Source organism: Copadichromis virginalis, linkage group LG14 (genome assembly GCF_057382275.1).
Source record: "Copadichromis virginalis isolate Kocher_CV1m ecotype Utaka linkage group LG14, C_Virginalis_male_GT1.1, whole genome shotgun sequence".
NCBI lineage: Eukaryota > Metazoa > Chordata > Actinopteri > Cichliformes > Cichlidae > Copadichromis > Copadichromis virginalis.
This window is the reverse complement of record NC_140631.1, coordinates 30,832,570-30,849,512: the sequence shown is the minus strand read 5'-3', so window position 1 is coordinate 30,849,512 and position 16,943 is coordinate 30,832,570. Positions and strand designations below refer to the sequence as shown.

At 39.6% G+C, this 16,943-nt stretch overlaps 1 protein-coding gene across 1 annotated transcript; it reads left to right on the top strand.

Moving 5' to 3' along the window:
• Positions 1-1,990: 1,990 nt before the first annotated feature.
• Positions 1,991-16,009, top strand: taok1a (TAO kinase 1a). The gene is made up of 20 exons (XM_085430411.1): positions 1,991-2,479; positions 5,902-6,150; positions 6,557-6,628; positions 6,733-6,834; positions 6,949-6,994; positions 7,097-7,193; positions 7,305-7,418; positions 7,875-7,966; positions 8,161-8,254; positions 8,369-8,450; positions 8,553-8,714; positions 8,832-9,032; positions 9,153-9,281; positions 9,570-9,806; positions 9,912-10,040; positions 10,171-10,374; positions 10,513-10,752; positions 11,130-11,342; positions 11,466-11,648; positions 12,100-16,009. Exons 2-20 carry the CDS (start codon positions 6,019-6,021, stop codon positions 12,634-12,636), a joined length of 3,066 nt encoding a protein of 1,021 aa, XP_085286537.1. The 5' UTR covers positions 1,991-2,479; positions 5,902-6,018; the 3' UTR covers positions 12,637-16,009.
• Positions 16,010-16,943: the final 934 nt, after the last annotated feature.

The following is a 16,943-nucleotide window of genomic DNA, read 5'->3' as shown; positions in this document are numbered from 1 at the left end:
AGGAGAGATTGAAAATTTCCTTTTAGTTCTCAGTTTATTTGATATTGACAAAAGTTAGTCAATTTTGTCTGTTCTTCTGTAAAACAAACTAAGATTTATTTTTAGAATTAATATTTTGTTTCTAAGTGGAATTGACAATTTAGTCTGTTTCGTTTGTTCTATTTTGAAACTTAAACGCTTTAGCGGCTGCCTTTTGTGTAGTTTGCAATATTTGCCTTTATTTATCTGAAAAAGTCTCATGTTCCTTAAGTACATCTACCCTGTTGAACTTATTATGGGAAATAAATATTTAAATAAAAACAAGCTGCTGATTATTTCACATTTTACTTGTGAGCAACGGCACATTTAAATCTTACAAATATAGTTATTTGGCTTATATCGTGATAGATATCGTTATCGCCTGAAATGAAAAAAACATATCGTGATATGAAAAAATCTCATATCGCCCAGCTCTACTCTGAAGAGAAGTGGAGTGAAAAGTAGAAGCAAGACAGAGTACATGTGGAATGAGGAATGAGGGGGAGACGGGTGTAACAGTGAAAGTGCAAGAAATAGATGTTATGAAGGTGGATAAATTTAATTATCTGGGATCAACCACCAAAAGCAACAGATGGTCCACAAAGAGTGGTGAAAAAGTGAGTGCAGGCAGTGTCAGGGGTGATTTGTGACAGAAGGATGGCAGCAAAAGAGGGAAAGTTTACAAGATGGTATTGAGATCTGCTATGATGTATGGTCTGGAGAGAGTGGGACTAACAAAAAGACAGGAGGCCAAGCTGGAAGTGGCAGAGCTGAAGATATTAAGATTTTTAACGAGAGTGAGCAGGATGGAGTGGCAAGGATTAGAAATGAGCATATGAATCTTTCCTTTTTAAGAAAGCTGGGCTGGATCATGTCCCTTAGCTATTGTGCTATAGCCTCAGGCTTGCAGGGGATTTCCTATGATACAATGAGCATTCCTTCTCTATTTCCTTCTTGTCACACCCAATACATTTACATGTCAAATGCATGTCATTAACTCCAGTTGTAGCATGTGGCTGCTCCTCCTTGAGCTTGGTTCTGCCAAATGTCTCTTCCTGTTAAAAGGGAGTTTTTCCTCCCCACTGTAGTCATGTGGCTGCTCATGGCCACAGTGTGATTATGTGATTGCTGTTAGATACAGACCCTCTGTTGCATTGTACAATCTACCGAAATTACCTTGAGATCACTTGTTTTCTGTTAACTTGCGTTTGTGATAGATAAACTGCTACAACCTATCTTACATGTCTGTGTTAACATTCCCCCTGGGTGGCTTTGTGTATCCATTCATTTATTGTATTTTTCTGTTAGTTTTCATGTTCTTATTATTTAAGAAAACAAAACAAAAGCAACAAAAGGTGATGTGGAGCAATGAGTTGTTGCTTACAGACAGTTAACAATGGTGCCCCTATTAGGAAAGAAGTATTCCACTTCTGAATGGATGAACAAATAGATAAATTTAATATACAGTAAACTGCATACAATGCTTCCCTTACTCACAAGGGGTCGCCACAGCGGGTAGCTGCTTTGCATATTTGAGTTGCCGGAGTTTAACGCCGGATGCCCTTCCTGACGCAACTCCCAAGAGAGTTGTGTCTCCTCACGGAATCGAAACAGCGTTCCCTTGTTAGGCAAATGTGTAATAAGCCAAAGATGTTTTACTGCCTCATGAATATACAGTACTACTCTGAAATACAGCTACTATCCACCTTTGGGCTCTCTAACAGTCTGTCTCAGTTCTATAATGTTCTTGTATTTCCTCATCATCGATAACCAAGTCCTTTCATTTAAAATACATATTACATTTATAAAGTCCCCCCCCCTACTCACATCTTATGCCAGAAATGTCAAAAGTGAAATTATTAAAAGTAACTTCGATAAAAATATGAACGTGATCGCAGGTCCAGTGTTCTTTAATGATGTTCCAGTGTCTCCGCCTCTGGATGTACATGGGTCAGGGAGAGTTTACAGCAAATTCAACAGGCAGGGCGGAACTGCTGTTTGCACTGAGGAGCACAGACAGCCTGGCACATACACACGTCTAAACGGCTGCGGTTAGTCTGCCAGTGTGAGAGGTTAAATCCCGAGGTTTTTTTCCCCCAACGATAAGGCGGACATTATCGCGGCTTGTTTAATGCGGTTCTGGAGGTGTTTGAACTTCCCTCACATTTCCCCCGACGCATTTCCACGAAGGGAGGCGGCAGCGGATCGCTCGGCAGCCATCTTTGGACCTGTCTGGGAGTGGGATCTCTGGCACCCCAGTTACTTGAAGGGTGGGGATTTTAACCTGTAACAATTCACAAATGTGCGCGTTATAATCGACTGACAGCGTGAAGAACCACAAGGATTTGGCGCACGAAGTTGCCTCACTGGCGATGAAACTGAGGGGATACTTTTCAAATCCCAAACTGTTTTGAATTAGCGACATTCTCCACAGCGCTGAAGCCTGGCCTGTCAAAAGAGGGTGAGTTTCAGCTAACTGGCTAAGCTAACTTAGCAAACATAACAAACGTTAGCCAGCTAATTTAGCTTTTTCTGATAAGCGAGTTCTTACAGGTCGCTTAATTCCACATTATCCATGTGTATGTTCAGCTGTTCACGTCGTAAACACGACGCCAATTATGCTTGGGCTGTTTCGCCATATGACACGTAACTTGGCTAACGTTAAGTTTGGTGTGTGTAGATGACATCACACTCCCAAGCTGCTGTCTTTTTATATTTCCGTCTTTTTGATGTGATTTTTTTTTAACACGACGCTTAAAACCGCTGTGGGAAAGTGTTAACTTTTAATGAATCCCAACCAAATAATCTGTGAAATTCCGGTTGTTTTGAAACTCTAGGAGGAGGAGACAGGTAAAAACGCAGCAGGTAATGCTGCGCTGCTGTTTGCCTCACCAATCTTAGTTTGGGAAAACGTTGGATATTTTAAAGGTTTTCAGATCTATCGCCCTCATTCCTCTTGGGTAACTGGTGCCTAGTTACCAACTAACTTAATATACTTGAAGGCATAAAGATACACTGGCTACAATGTTACAGTGCCGTTTCTGTTTGTTTTTGGGTGAAACAGACGTAAACCCTGTGCTATGTTGTGCCATAGATTGGCGTGCCAAACGGAGGTGTCTTAAATGACCTCCATTACGCTTACATTTGTTTAATGGATTCTTCAAAGTAATGAAAACTACCTGTATTTTTTTAAGTTACTTCTAGGACATGGAAAGAAAAAATGTTTTACTTTATTAAATTGCGGCGCACTTAAGAAGGCGTGCCATTGCTGCAATACCAAGATAGACAGATAATCACTAGTGAAAATGCTCAGCAAGGCCCATTCCTACCTCCCTATAGCTGCACGAACAGGAAATGCTGAGAAATGCAGCGCAGTGAGGGCATACATTGAGAATTCCAGCCCTCCAGTTCTGTTGTCCTGTCCTGCTGCATTCTTGTGCATGCATTTGTGCAAGTTGGAACACCAGGGTATTTATATTGTTGTTGATCTTGTTGTTTGTGTTTGTTGTTTTCTTCTTTTGTTTAATGAAAGTATCAGTTATCATCATTCTCTTTTGTGCTCACATGTTCACAAGTTGAAAATGCTATCATGAGATATGACAACAAAGCTCATTCATGAGAAACAATGTAGTGAAGAACAATGGCAATAAAGAGCCACAGTCCCACATGGTAATGGGGCTTTATTTCAGAGCTGTGGCTACAACTGTGTAGTATAGTGAGTTGTTCAGTGTTGTTGTGAGACAAAAGATGTCTGCTTGGAACTGGGGGCTGTTTCTCCCAGGCTGGGAAAGAAGTCTTGTGACTCTAGCGTCAGCCTTGCATCTGTTTGCAACTGATCATCTGAGCCGAATGGACTCAGTAAACTTTTCTCGGTGATCTTTTACAGTCTACATTAGTATTAGTGAAGCTGTTTCAAAGTAATAATGGAAATTAACGTATTGAGCGTGGTGTTGCGGGCTTAGTAATAATCTTTTATTAATTTCTGTATTTTTAAAAGGCAGAGACATCATGATAACCTGAAATTTAGTAGTTGATATCAATATCAGTAGAATTGCACGAGTCTCAATACCCAATTTGATGTACTTGGACATAAAATACCTTTAATCGCACAAAAGTCATTTTAAATCACTGTCATGGTGGTTTAAAACATTTAAAATGTTAACATTTTATTGATAGTTAGCCACTGCAAACATTTAGGTGCATGAGTGATTTCACAATGGCAGTGCCAGGTGTCTCCAAAAAGAAAAGGTTAGTGTATTTCAGGATAATAACACAAAGTAGTTCCACACGCTACTCATACTGCCTTTTATATCAATGAGTAGAGCCTGCGCTATAGTGGCCGCTATAGTCGTAGCCATCTTCCATGTGTAGTTTTTCCTGGGCTCATGGGCATCCTCCTCCTCCTCCTTCATCATGTAAAGATAGACTGGAACACTTGTAGGCGTTTTTGCCCCCATCACTTCCAGAAGAGTCAATACATACTCTGCCAGTGACTTTTGGCTGCTCCATTATTTCCTAAGGGTCGCCACAGCAGATGGATCGGTATGTTTGTTTTGGCACAGATTTTACACTACATTCCCTTCCTGACACAACCTCTCCATTTATCTTTGCTTGGCACTAGGCTTATACTAGCTTGTGACTCCTTAAACTAAGTTTAGTGTCTCCACTCAGTCTCAAACCGGGTATCTATTGCGTATAAGGTGAATGTGTTACTACACGATGGAGCAGTTATTGTGATGTACTGAAAAAAACGAACTAACAAAATGACTGTTGTTGGGGTTTTTTTTTCATAATTTTGGTATTGGCTTTGCTGACAATGAAGAGCTAACCATGTTAACCCCCATAACCCCAGTGAAATTATATTGAGCTTTTGATATATTATGTTAATCCACACACGCTACTGTGATTATTTTTTTGGTTATTTTGATCTATTTATTTGTTTGTTTGTTTAATTTGTTTACATTCACGAGAAGGCGGCACACTTGACTGCTTCCAGTAAGACACCACTTATGAAAAGGCACGCTGCTTTTCAGATGTCATTTTCCCACATGGTGTGAATCACAAACAAGTAATTTATTTTAATTCTAATGAGTGTTTCTGTTGTGGATATTCCAAAGTCAGGGCAAAGGAAAACTAAGCCGTTACTGTGGTATGACACCACTTTGAATAAGTGGTTTCAAACAATACTTTTAATAAACTAATAAATATAACCTTTGAATAAACTTTTTTTTTTTGCTGAACAAACCCTTTGATCACTTTTAGGAAGATGCATGTACGCTGTTTGCTGCGTTTGAGAATGTTTTCCATGTACCTGCAGGTTTAACCAGTCATCCCGTCACTGGAATACTGAGTTTTCCTTCAGTCATTAACACTGTGAAGGTGCTCAATTTCTCTTCCACGTTCAGGCTGGAGATGGGCAGCTCTCAGGCACGTCTTTGTATCCTCCTCACATCTTTTTGTGTACACACCAGTCACTGAAGGTGTGAGGCCAGTTTTGTTGGCCTGATTTCATTGCTGTGGTTACTATGGAAACAGGAGACTTATCTCTTGCTACCTCAGGATTTCTGACATCATGGTTAAGTTCATGCTTTGTTTAGCCTTCTCATGCCCACATTATTAGGCATGTCTGTTGCTCATCCGAACAACTAAGAGCTTTCTCACTTATATAGCCTTCTAATATGATATAATCAGTGTTAAGAAGTATTATTAGTAATTCAGCATTTAAGTGAATCTTACTTCATAACATCCAGCTTTCCTTTTCTTGTAGTGTGCTGTGCTTCACAGTCCATACAGTGTTGCTGTAGCTTTCTAATTTAGAATAGCAATGCATGTGTACATCTCTGCTAGTGTGTTTACTCTTGTTTTTTTTTCTTGTACTTTCAGTTCTGAACACATATGAAACCACTGTCCTGCAGATGAGTCATCAGTGGGGGCTTTCACGTCGCTGTCGCAGACCCAGATAGTTCCTGGCGGCAGCGGCATTGCCCCCAACCCCTAATTATGCCCAATAACAGTCGGGCGGGGAACCTCAAAGACCCCGAAATTGCTGAACTCTTCTTCAAGGAGGACCCAGAAAAGCTCTTTACGGATCTTCATGAAATTGGACATGGCAGCTTTGGTGCTGTATATTTTGTGAGTATTTAACAACACATGCAATACAGACATACCCACAAATCAATTAGATGCGTGTAATGGATTTAGAAGGTTTTAATACAGATATTACGCCTAAACTTTGCTTATGTTAGTCAGCTTAGAGAGAACTGATTACCATAATGTTGTTCCCATGTTGCCCCAACATGTCTGCTTGTAGCTGTTGTGCATGTGACTTAATACCGATTAGCTCAGGTATCATGATATCACAATGGGGCTTTTTAATGTTGATTCAAAGCACATAGATATAATTTAATCTTTACAGTTTCATAATGCAAAGTTAATTAAGCTATATGGAAGTAGGACCTTTATTGCCTTATTTATCTCGCCGTAGCTTAAATCACAAAAATCTTGACAATCAGTTTTATGTAATGTGTTTTTTATTCAGGCACGGGACGTGCAGACAAATGATGTGGTGGCCATCAAGAAGATGTCATATAGTGGGAAGCAATCCAGTGAGGTATGATGACCTCAAATGTTCTATATTAGGTTAATAAACTGTTTATTCATGAATAAACTTGTTCTTGCTGTAACAGTCCTTTTGTTATTTTACTGTTGTCCCAGAAATGGCAAGACATAATCAAAGAAGTGAAATTCCTGCAACGAATACAACACCCAAACACCATAGAGTACAAAGGATGCTACCTACGAGAGCACACTGCATGGGTGAGGTTCTACAACATTGTGTTAATGATGATGATCTTGATGTAAGACTAATATTTATTAATTATTTAAGGGCCAAATATAAATTCACACAAAGCACTTCTGATTTCCTTACAGCTGGTAATGGAGTATTGCCTTGGCTCTGCTTCCGATTTGTTAGAAGGTGAGTGGAAAACCTTGGAAGAAATTACATTCCTGTATTTGCCATTTTTATCCCCATCACCTTTTTTCTTGATTTACATCACTTATTATACATCTTCTTCAGTTCACAAGAAACCTCTGCAGGAAGTTGAAATAGCTGCAATTACACATGGTGCTCTTCAAGGTTTGGCTTATCTTCACTCCCAAACTATGATTCACCGGTGAGTGTTTCAAGTTTTTTTTAGGAGCATGCTGTGCACAGATTGCTTTAGCCCTCATGCACTGTGTCTTCTACGTCTTGCTATAACCATTTCCTCTCATGTGTTTGACAGAGATATCAAGGCAGGAAACATCTTGCTGACAGAGCCAGGGCAGGTAAAACTAGCAGATTTTGGCTCTGCTTCCATCGCCTGTCCTGCGAACTCCTTCGTTGGGACTCCATATTGGTAAAATTCAAAACATCTTACTATAATAATTTATCTATATATGTCTGTATATACCCTGTCTCCTTCTTAACAGATGGGCAATCTGTTTACAAGAACATTGTCACATATTAAACATAATTAACATCTATATGTGAAAAAACCTTCTAAATCCCCATTCTTTTCACTAAATATGGAAAGAAATGCTGCCAGACTAATGTTATTGCTACTTTCACACTGCGAGCAGCCAAGTTACCAGTGACCAATCATGGCCAGCGACATTTTCACAGCATCATGGATAAAGTGCATTGCCTGAACAGAGTTGAGGCCAACTCAATTTTTACTTGTTGAGATTCAGATCCGTCACGTAGCGACAGCTGTCAGGTGCCCATTTGCAGCTTCACATCCCTGCCTTCCACTGGAATATGAAGTTAGCATTGTGAATGTGATGCCTTCTTTGTTTTTTGTTCTTTTTTTCAGGATGGCCCCAGAAGTAATTTTAGCCATGGATGAAGGTGAATATGATGGAAAGGTGGATATTTGGTCTATGGGTATAACCTGCATTGAATTAGGTATGTCCTAGCTCCTTTGCTGTTGCATTGTTAGAATTCACACATCTGCTTTTATACTTCAGTTAACTGCTCACAGTCAGCAGCAGTGTTTCTCACACCATTAGGTTCATTCAATTACTGATGTGGCTTTTTCTTCTTTCATCCTCACTTTCCTTGTATGCATTTCTTAATGTAACCTGTTTCTTGGTTCATAGCTGAGAGGAAGCCGCCACTCTTTAACATGAATGCAATGAGTGCCTTATACCATATAGCACAGAATGACAGCCCCACACTGCAGTCGAGTGAATGGTGAGTTTAGAATTGGATCCATATTTTGTTTTTCAAATTGAATAATGTCTATTTATTATTTATGTTGTTCTTCTACATTCTAAACTTTGTTCATATATGATCTCCCAACTGTAGGACGGATTATTTCCGAAACTTTGTAGATTCTTGCCTTCAGAAATTACCCCAGGATAGGCCAAACTCTGAGGAGCTTCTAAAGGTAATCAACCAAAAATGATTGTGACCGATTTGTTATTGTGATGAATCCTTATAGACAAATTCATGAATTTAACGCAAAATGGCTTTTCTGTTGCTCGTCCAGCATGCATTTGTCCAGCGTGAGCGACCTGAATCGGTTTTAATAGACTTGATAAGCCGGACAAAGGATGCAGTACGGGAGCTAGACAATCTGCAGTATCGCAAGATGAAGAAGATCTTGTTTCAGGAAGTCCACAATGGCCCAACAACACAAGATGAAGAGGAGGTCTGTTTGAAATTGTGTTAACCCCTCCTTGCTTGCCTCTCTGCCTTTCATAGTATTGTGTCCTCTGACACAAGATGTGTTGTAATCTTGTTACTTTCTACTTTCTTTTACTTTTAGGAGCCAGAACCAAGTGTGAGTAGGACCGGTACAGTGAACAGTGTAGGGAGCAACCAATCCATCCCCAGTATGTCAATCAGTGCCAGTTCGCAGAGCAGCTCTGTTAATAGTTTAACAGATGCAGGCGATGACAAAAGTGAGGCAGACATCGAAGGGGACCACACAGTAATGTCCAACAGCTCTGTCATACATGTCAAACAAGTAAGACATCTTTCTTTCACTTTTCATTGAGTAAAGTGTTATTAGTATTATTCTCACTGGAGTATTGTTTAGATTGGTTCTAAATAGCCTGCAATGTCTGTATTGTTGTGCACCTTTTAGGGAGAAGAGACGTGTAACCAAGATTTACAGACTCACAACCAGCCAACTGAGCAGCAGTCCCCTCCTCCACACACGCCACGGCCAAGAAGAAACCGTGAACACTTTGCCACAATACGCACAGCTTCAGTGGTAATGATGCTGTCATTTCATTTGTACATCATTGCTAACGAACTGTTTAATATCTCAGATAACCATGCATATACCTGCTGGGTGTTTCTGTGATTGTAAAAAGGCAAAAATATTTTCACCCAGTGTCCTCGTGATTATTAGAAGCGTTTACCTTAAGGCAAGCAATATATTTTTTCATGTAATCATCAGAAGTGTTTTGAACAAGCTTGCAATTAAATCTATTCACAATACTTGTGTGCCTTATAAACTTCATGTCTAAAGATAAGTATTTTGTCTTGTGTTTGCTAGCTCACTCGCCAGATTAAGGAGCATGAGCAAGATTCTGAGTTAAGAGAGCAGATATTAGGCTACAAGCGCATGAGGCGACAGCATCAAAAACAGCTGATGGCTCTGGAAAACAAGCTGAAGACTGAAATGGACGAGAACAGACTCCGTCTGGACAAGGAACTGGAGAATCAGAGGAATAGCTTCGCCCAAGAGATGGAGAAACTGATCAAGAAACACCAAGCGTCAATGGAGAAAGATGTATGCTTTCAGCTTCTAAGTGTTCATTAAGTGTGTTGTCAGTGTTATCATTCACTCACTGTTATTGTGCATAGAAAAAACTGATTATATTTGTTTCTTTATCAGGCAAAAACCTTTAGCAATGATGAAAAGAAGTTCCAGCAACACATCCAGAGTCAACAGAAAAAAGAGCTCAACAGCTTTCTTGAAAACCAGAAACGGGAATACAAACTTCGCAAGGAGCAACTTAAAGAGGCAGGCAGATTGGTGTTACAGACACAGAAATACATACAGATTTCTTTTTTCTTTTTAAACTAGCAGTTAGTAAACATTAATCAGTATAAATTAAGTGCTGGTAGTGACCTTCAGTCTGTTATTACTTTAGGAATTGAATGAAAACCAGTCAACTCCCAAGAAAGAAAAGCAGGAGTGGTTGTCCAAACAGAAGGAGAACTTCCAAAACTATCAAGCAGAAGAAGAGGCCAATTTACAGCGCAGACAGAGGCAGTATCTGGAGCTAGAGTGCCGCAGGTTCAAAAGGAGGATTTTGACTACTCGCCACAGAATCGAAAAGGATCTATTGCGAGAGGTCTGTACCTTTCTCTACCACTATACTGTTGAACAGTATGTTACAAATATTAAGTAATCCACAAACTAAAAATGGTCTGTTGTTCTGGAAGTAATCTTATCTTGTAAATGTTATTTATCTCCATTTGGACATCATTAGGAGCTAAGTAAGCGTCAAACCCAGAAAGACTTGGAACATGCTATGCTTCTCCGGCACCACGAGTCCATGCAAGAGTTGGAGTTCCGCCAGCTAAACAACATCCAAAAGACGAGGGCTGAGCTGACCCGACTACAGCACCAGACGGAGCTTACCAATCAGCAGGAGTACAACAAGCGAAGGGAGAGAGAACTTAGACGCAAACATGCTATGGAGGTTCGCCAGCAACCCAAAAGTCTCAAGGTCAGGAGAAGTTTCTGAACATGGGTGTATATTAAATATTCAGACGCTGATTTTAGTAAAAGTGCTTGTCTAGGCACTATTTGAATTATACTTCATCATGCTTGGGTCAGGACTAGCTGGAAAAAAAGATGCACAGATTTAGGAATAAAATGTCAGCCTCAGAATTAGGAGTGCCCAGCTTTATACCTCTTGATATTTTACTGTTTTAATGAAAAAAAACAGCAACAAACTGAATAGACCGTAACCCAGAATTACTTTAATGTAATGCTTTGTTTTCTGGTTGTACTTCCTCACTTCTAAGCATGCTAGCTATTATCTGTAGATAATAGTTGGGAAGTATAGTGCATATAGTATTTACTCCTTTCTCTACAATCTAGTCCAAAGAGCTACAGATCAAGAAGCAGTTCCAGGACACTTGCAAGATCCAAACTAGGCAGTATAAAGCACTGAGGAACCATCTGCTGGAGACGACACCAAAGTCGGAGCACAAAGCTGTCCTTAAACGGCTGAAGCAAGAGCAGCACCGCAAACTTGCCATTTTGGCCGAGCAGTATGACCACTCTATCAATGAAATGCTTTCTACTCAGGCGGTGAGTCTGGTAAAACTGTAAGACTGTTAGTCTCTTACCTGTAATGGATATGGCCACATCAGTAATAGTTGAGTATATGTTTTACTGCTTGGACCCTGAATGTGATCTTCTCGCTGGTCTTAGCTTCGTCTGGATGAGACTCAGGAGGCTCAGTACCAAGCCCTACGAATGCAGCTACAGCAAGAGCTGGAGCTTCTCAACGCCTACCAGAGCAAGATCAAGATGCAGACAGATGCCCAGCATGAGCGTGAAAAGAAAGATCTGGAGCAGAGGGTGTCACTCCGAAGGGCCCTGCTGGAAACAAAGGTTCTCCGCCATAAATTATGTTCATGTTAAGATTTACATTTATATTTTCTTAAGCTATTGAGTCTCAGAGTTTGGATGTAAAGGGGCAAAATGCTCCTACCTTCAGTTAATCCAGTTTGTTTTACATGCAATGTGGGTGAAGTGCTGATGGGATTTACATGAGGTCAGTGGCCTTCTCATCGTTATAATGATAAAGAGTTAATTCGTCCTGCCATACGAGCTGCAACATGATTAAAATGAGAGAAAGGGAAAGCAATAATGTCCACTGTGTACATGTTTACTATTTACCTTTAAGCAGGTTAAAAAAGGGGGGGAAACTATGGCATAGTAGAGAGCGTCCTGGGATTTTAAGAGTCCTGAACATTACTTTAGTTGCCATGTTTGTAAGCCATAACAATATTGTGAACAGTTTAATATGAATTTCATTTTTTTCCCTCCTTTTCTGCTATAGATTGAGGAAGAAATGCAGTCCTTGCAGAATGAATGCTCAGCGCGAATCCAGAGCGTGCTGGAACGCCAAGCCAGAGAAGTTGAGGCTTTTGACTCTGAGAGTATGCGCCTAGGCTTTAGCAACATGGTGCTATCAAACATCTCTCCAGAGGCCATGGGCAATAACTTTCCCGGGGCTCAAGTAAGTTGGTGTCAACATCAGCAGCAGCACCCATCTGGAAGCTCTCAAGGTGCACACTGGGGCAGCAGCAGCTCAGGTGCAGGGTTCAGTCACCAAGGCAGTTACCATCGATATCACTCCAGTCCAGGAGGGGCATCTATGCAACATGGCTGGGGACAGGGCATACAGGGAGGAGGGGATTCGACACCATGGGGCCACCCATCAGCTGGAGTTCTGGGCGCACGCACTAGTGGTATTCAGAACAGCCCCCAGGGGATGGGAAGGACACCCTCGGGAGGGCACAGTGAGCAGGGAATGAGCAGGAGCACCAGTGTGACCTCTCAAATATCTAACGGGTCCCACCTCTCCTACACATAGATCCCTCATCAGCCATGGAATCAAGAATCCAAGTGCGGGGAATCTAAAAACACATCAAGGCAGAGCTCTATTGCTCCGTCTTTCTCAGACACTACCCCACCATTTACCATTTCTCCCATGTACAGATGTGGATGTGTGATGAAATAAATGTTGCTCAGGTCAAAAGGGCTGGAAAAAGCACAGCCCGCCCTCACGGCAGTTTATCGGCACACATACAGATCCTTAAAATTTATGTTGCATAAGCAGTTTGAGTGTCAATATGTTACTTTCATTTGTGTTTAGTTACAGTTCTCTCCTAAGGAGGATTTAAAAGAATAAAATAAAGAAACAAAAAAAACATAAGTTTGTGCTACTCACAGCCATTGCTCTCATTTTGCACATGAAACACTGTTAAAAGCCTTTGACATGTGTTAATTTTGTCCTTTTTTTTTAAATGTATCAAACAATCACAGAACTGATTTTATTCAGGACCTCCCTTCTTCACTCTCCCCATTCGTATTCAGTAATACACTGGGCAATTGTTTGATGGTGGTTACGAACGCAGCAGAGTGAGTGAAGATGCTTGTGATGCCAGCCTGCTGTAATGGTCGTCATGATGACTTCGATTCCTCTTATCTTAGTTAGTTTTCTTTCCTCTACCAAAACGAAACATTACAGATTCAGAGCCAAATAATCTAGTCTTAACTGTTTCACACATGCTACAACTATCCTACAGTGCCTTTTTAACCTATGATAACTGAAATTAGTCTCAGATCTTTATAGTTTAAATTTCCTTCTTCCATTTCTTATCAGTGTTAGCTTCTTTTGTTTAGCCTATTTTAGCAGGTTTTCAGACATTTTCCTCAGATTCTCATATTCAGTACAGTTTAAGTCCTATGTATGTCGAGAAACAGAACATTGCTGGTGCATATCTGCAACCAGTTCTCATGCCTTCACATGGTACTTGAGGGGGAAACCCTTGCGTTACAGAGAATGTCACTGTACATGTTCTCAGAAGGAATTGTGACTTATTGGCCTTCATAAAGAATCCTAATAGACATCTGTTTATTTTTATTAGTGCCTTTTAAAACTGCTGCCTTGTTCAAAGCACTTTATACAACTAAATGTGTGTGAGATTTAATAGTTGACTTCTTTTCGCAAAACACCTGGTGAGTGATCATTGGTACGCATATTGTTAAGTTTAGGAGGCAGACTTAGATGTGCTGTGATCCATTTTCTTTTTTTCTTTAGAGCAATTTCCCAAGTACAGAGTACAACTACACCCAATACAATTGTAACTAAGGAGATTGCCAGTCAGTGAAGCTATGGCTGTTGTTGCTCTCAGTTGTGTTTATGTTAAATTCAGAGTGAAGAGAATATGTGAGGATGGTGCTTTTTTTTTGTGTGTGTGTGCGCGTATGTTTTGGCTAGAGTTTCTATGAACTGAAGCGAGTAAACTGGAGAGTTTATTATGGCAGGCAGGAAGTTAGAGTTAATTGTCATGACCATAACAGCAGGCTTGGCACAACTAAATATGAAAACACTGGGCCCAAGTAAGCAACACTAATAATTTAAAAGGTGCTAAGTTAATAATGTTACACCAAGTCATTGAACCCCAAAACTTGGGTGACTGAATTGAGCACATGCTTGCATTTTGACGTTGTAGCATGTAAAACTTAGTCAGTGCACAGTTTAAAAAAAAAAAAAAAAAAAAACACAAGCCAAGTGCGAAATACATGTGGCAAAAACACTTCCTTTCCTCCTCTGAATTATATTCATGTCTGCATTCTTTCTCTCTCTTCAGTTTGTAGTTAATGAACTATCGCTGGAGAAGTATGTTCCCATTTTACCTTTTAACAGCCTCTCCATTCAAGTGAGACTTGGCATTTTGACACTGAGAATATAAAACACTTTAAAGATAATTCTCTGGAGTTGGCAAAAGTGACTGCTCCTCCTCACAAAGCTGGAATTTATGTGTGTGTATGCGTGTGTATGGGGTTTTTTTTTTGGTTTTTTTTTTTTTTTTTTAATTACAGGAATTTTAAATGTAAACCCACATTTTAAGAAAATGATTTCTAAAAACTGACAGACTACAGTGACATGTGTAAACCTTTCACGCTCAGAGTTTAGGTGTTAAGTTGTGTGGACATATCTCAATGTTACGCTTGGTTTGTGTACACTGACAAATTGCCTTTACTATCATCTTTAAATACCACTCGTTTAGTCACCATCTCTGAGTATTACCACTGCGGAGTTAGTTCTCTGTCGCTGCACACATTCGACCATTTGTCTCCATTCCACTCTGATTCAGAGCCGCCCTTTCTGGCTGGCTCTTTCTGAATGTTGTTTGTTGCTCTATTCCTATCATATTTGAGGACACACAAAAATGCTGGGATATTTTTCTTTCTAGGTGGGATTTTAACTTTCATTATGTATATATTCTGCCTAGAAAGTATGCATTGTATCAAGTTACATATGGTTTGAACCCGAAACTTTTTTTTTCTGTTATGCCAACTGATTAGTTCCAGCTACTGTAACAAAACAGGTTGTAGTCATCATTTTTTTTCTTTTGAGTTATTCATGTTGTAAAGAAGATGAGAATGTATTTATCTTTATTGGATTGTTACTATATTCATAGGCCACGGCCAAGAGTTTGAATGTTAGGTCGATCAGACCTCACATAGATGCCAACTTTGTTTATGCGGACACATTTTGTTCACTTTTGTGTCATAGTTTTGTGTGAGGGAACCTGGATTTTGTTATCAGTCGAAAGACTTCTCCACCAGCCTGGATTAGATTTTGTTTTGTTTTATTTGTTTGACTTTAACTTTCAGATATTTCTCCTACTGACTGAAAGCATGTAGGATACTGAATGAGAATCAGCGACAGAAAATAGCGATCCTTTTTATGGTCCAACACTGTGCCATACCTTAGTTGCCAAGCCCAGATACCACTGCATTTGTTTCATCTCCATGGTTGTAACCTATCATTGGGCTGACCACATGTAATGTATGAAACAAAACAACAAGGTTCTGGTGTAGTGGCCAAAGTAAAAAGGCTTGAAAAGATGATGGGGTGACAGGCAAATTCTGAAAAAGATATTGCATTTCTTTGAAGATGTCAGTATTGTTTGCCACATTACCACTACAACTTATAACCTATAATAAAATGTATAGATGGTGGAACTTGTTATTGAATGTCAGAGAGATTATGAAGATACTACATAAGATATGGTAAAGTACAAAAAGTGGATTTAAATTGTGTACAAATATTGAGCAGAATTTAAAAAAATAGGATCAAATTTACTATATTGTTTGTATTGTATTTACTATTGTGTGGGCAGAGGGATATTGAACAGAAATCAGCTGTAATAAAGTAATTTTAGTATGGCTTACTTTGTGGTTGTGTATTTTTTTTTAATGTATTTTGCTTCAATGATCACATTAAACACATTTATTTAAAAAAAAAGGCATGATTAAGTGGAAATGAATAAGGCTGAGTCCATGAACAGAAACTGTTTAAAAGTACCCAGGTTGGAACCCTATTGACTGTCTTAATTGAACCAAAGATTCAACAAGGTGCTGGAAACATTCCTCAGAGATTTTGGTCTTGATAGCATCACAATGTTGCCTCTGATTTGTCGACTACACACATCCGTATTGCAAGTCTCCTGTTCCGTCACATTGCAAAGGTGCCCTGATCGTGTTTGGCTGGAGGTCATATGAGTACAGTAATCCCTTTGTCATGGTCATTGATCTAGATTTTTGATATGGAACATTATCTTGCTAGCAGAAGCTATTAGAAAATGGATTCACTTGCTATAAAGAGATGGACATGGTCACCAATAATACTCATTGTTCCAAAGTGTGACAAGAAAACGTTTCTGACATCATTACACAACCTGCACCAACATATGATACAAGGCAGGATGGATACACAATGTCATGTTGTTTGTACCAAATTTTGTCCCTCACTGAATATGAACTCTTTCCTAGACCGTTCTTTGTGAACCCTAGACATGGTTGTGTGGCAGGAGACCATCAATTTCTGAAACAGACCAGCCTGTCTGCCACCTCACAGTGTTCAAAATCACCTTCCTTTCTTGTTCTGATCCTCAGTTTGACCTTTAGGCAAGCTTGACCAAGTTAACACGTCTGAGTAGTTACTGTGTGATTGGTTGATTAGAAATTTACCTTGAGCAGTTGAACAGGTGTAACTAATAAAGTGGCTGGTCAGTTGTTGTTTTTGTTTTTATTTTTAATCTATTGTTAAATTAATTGGCAAAACCTTTAAATTTAATTAAAGTACATTTTAAATTGGTAGAAGAA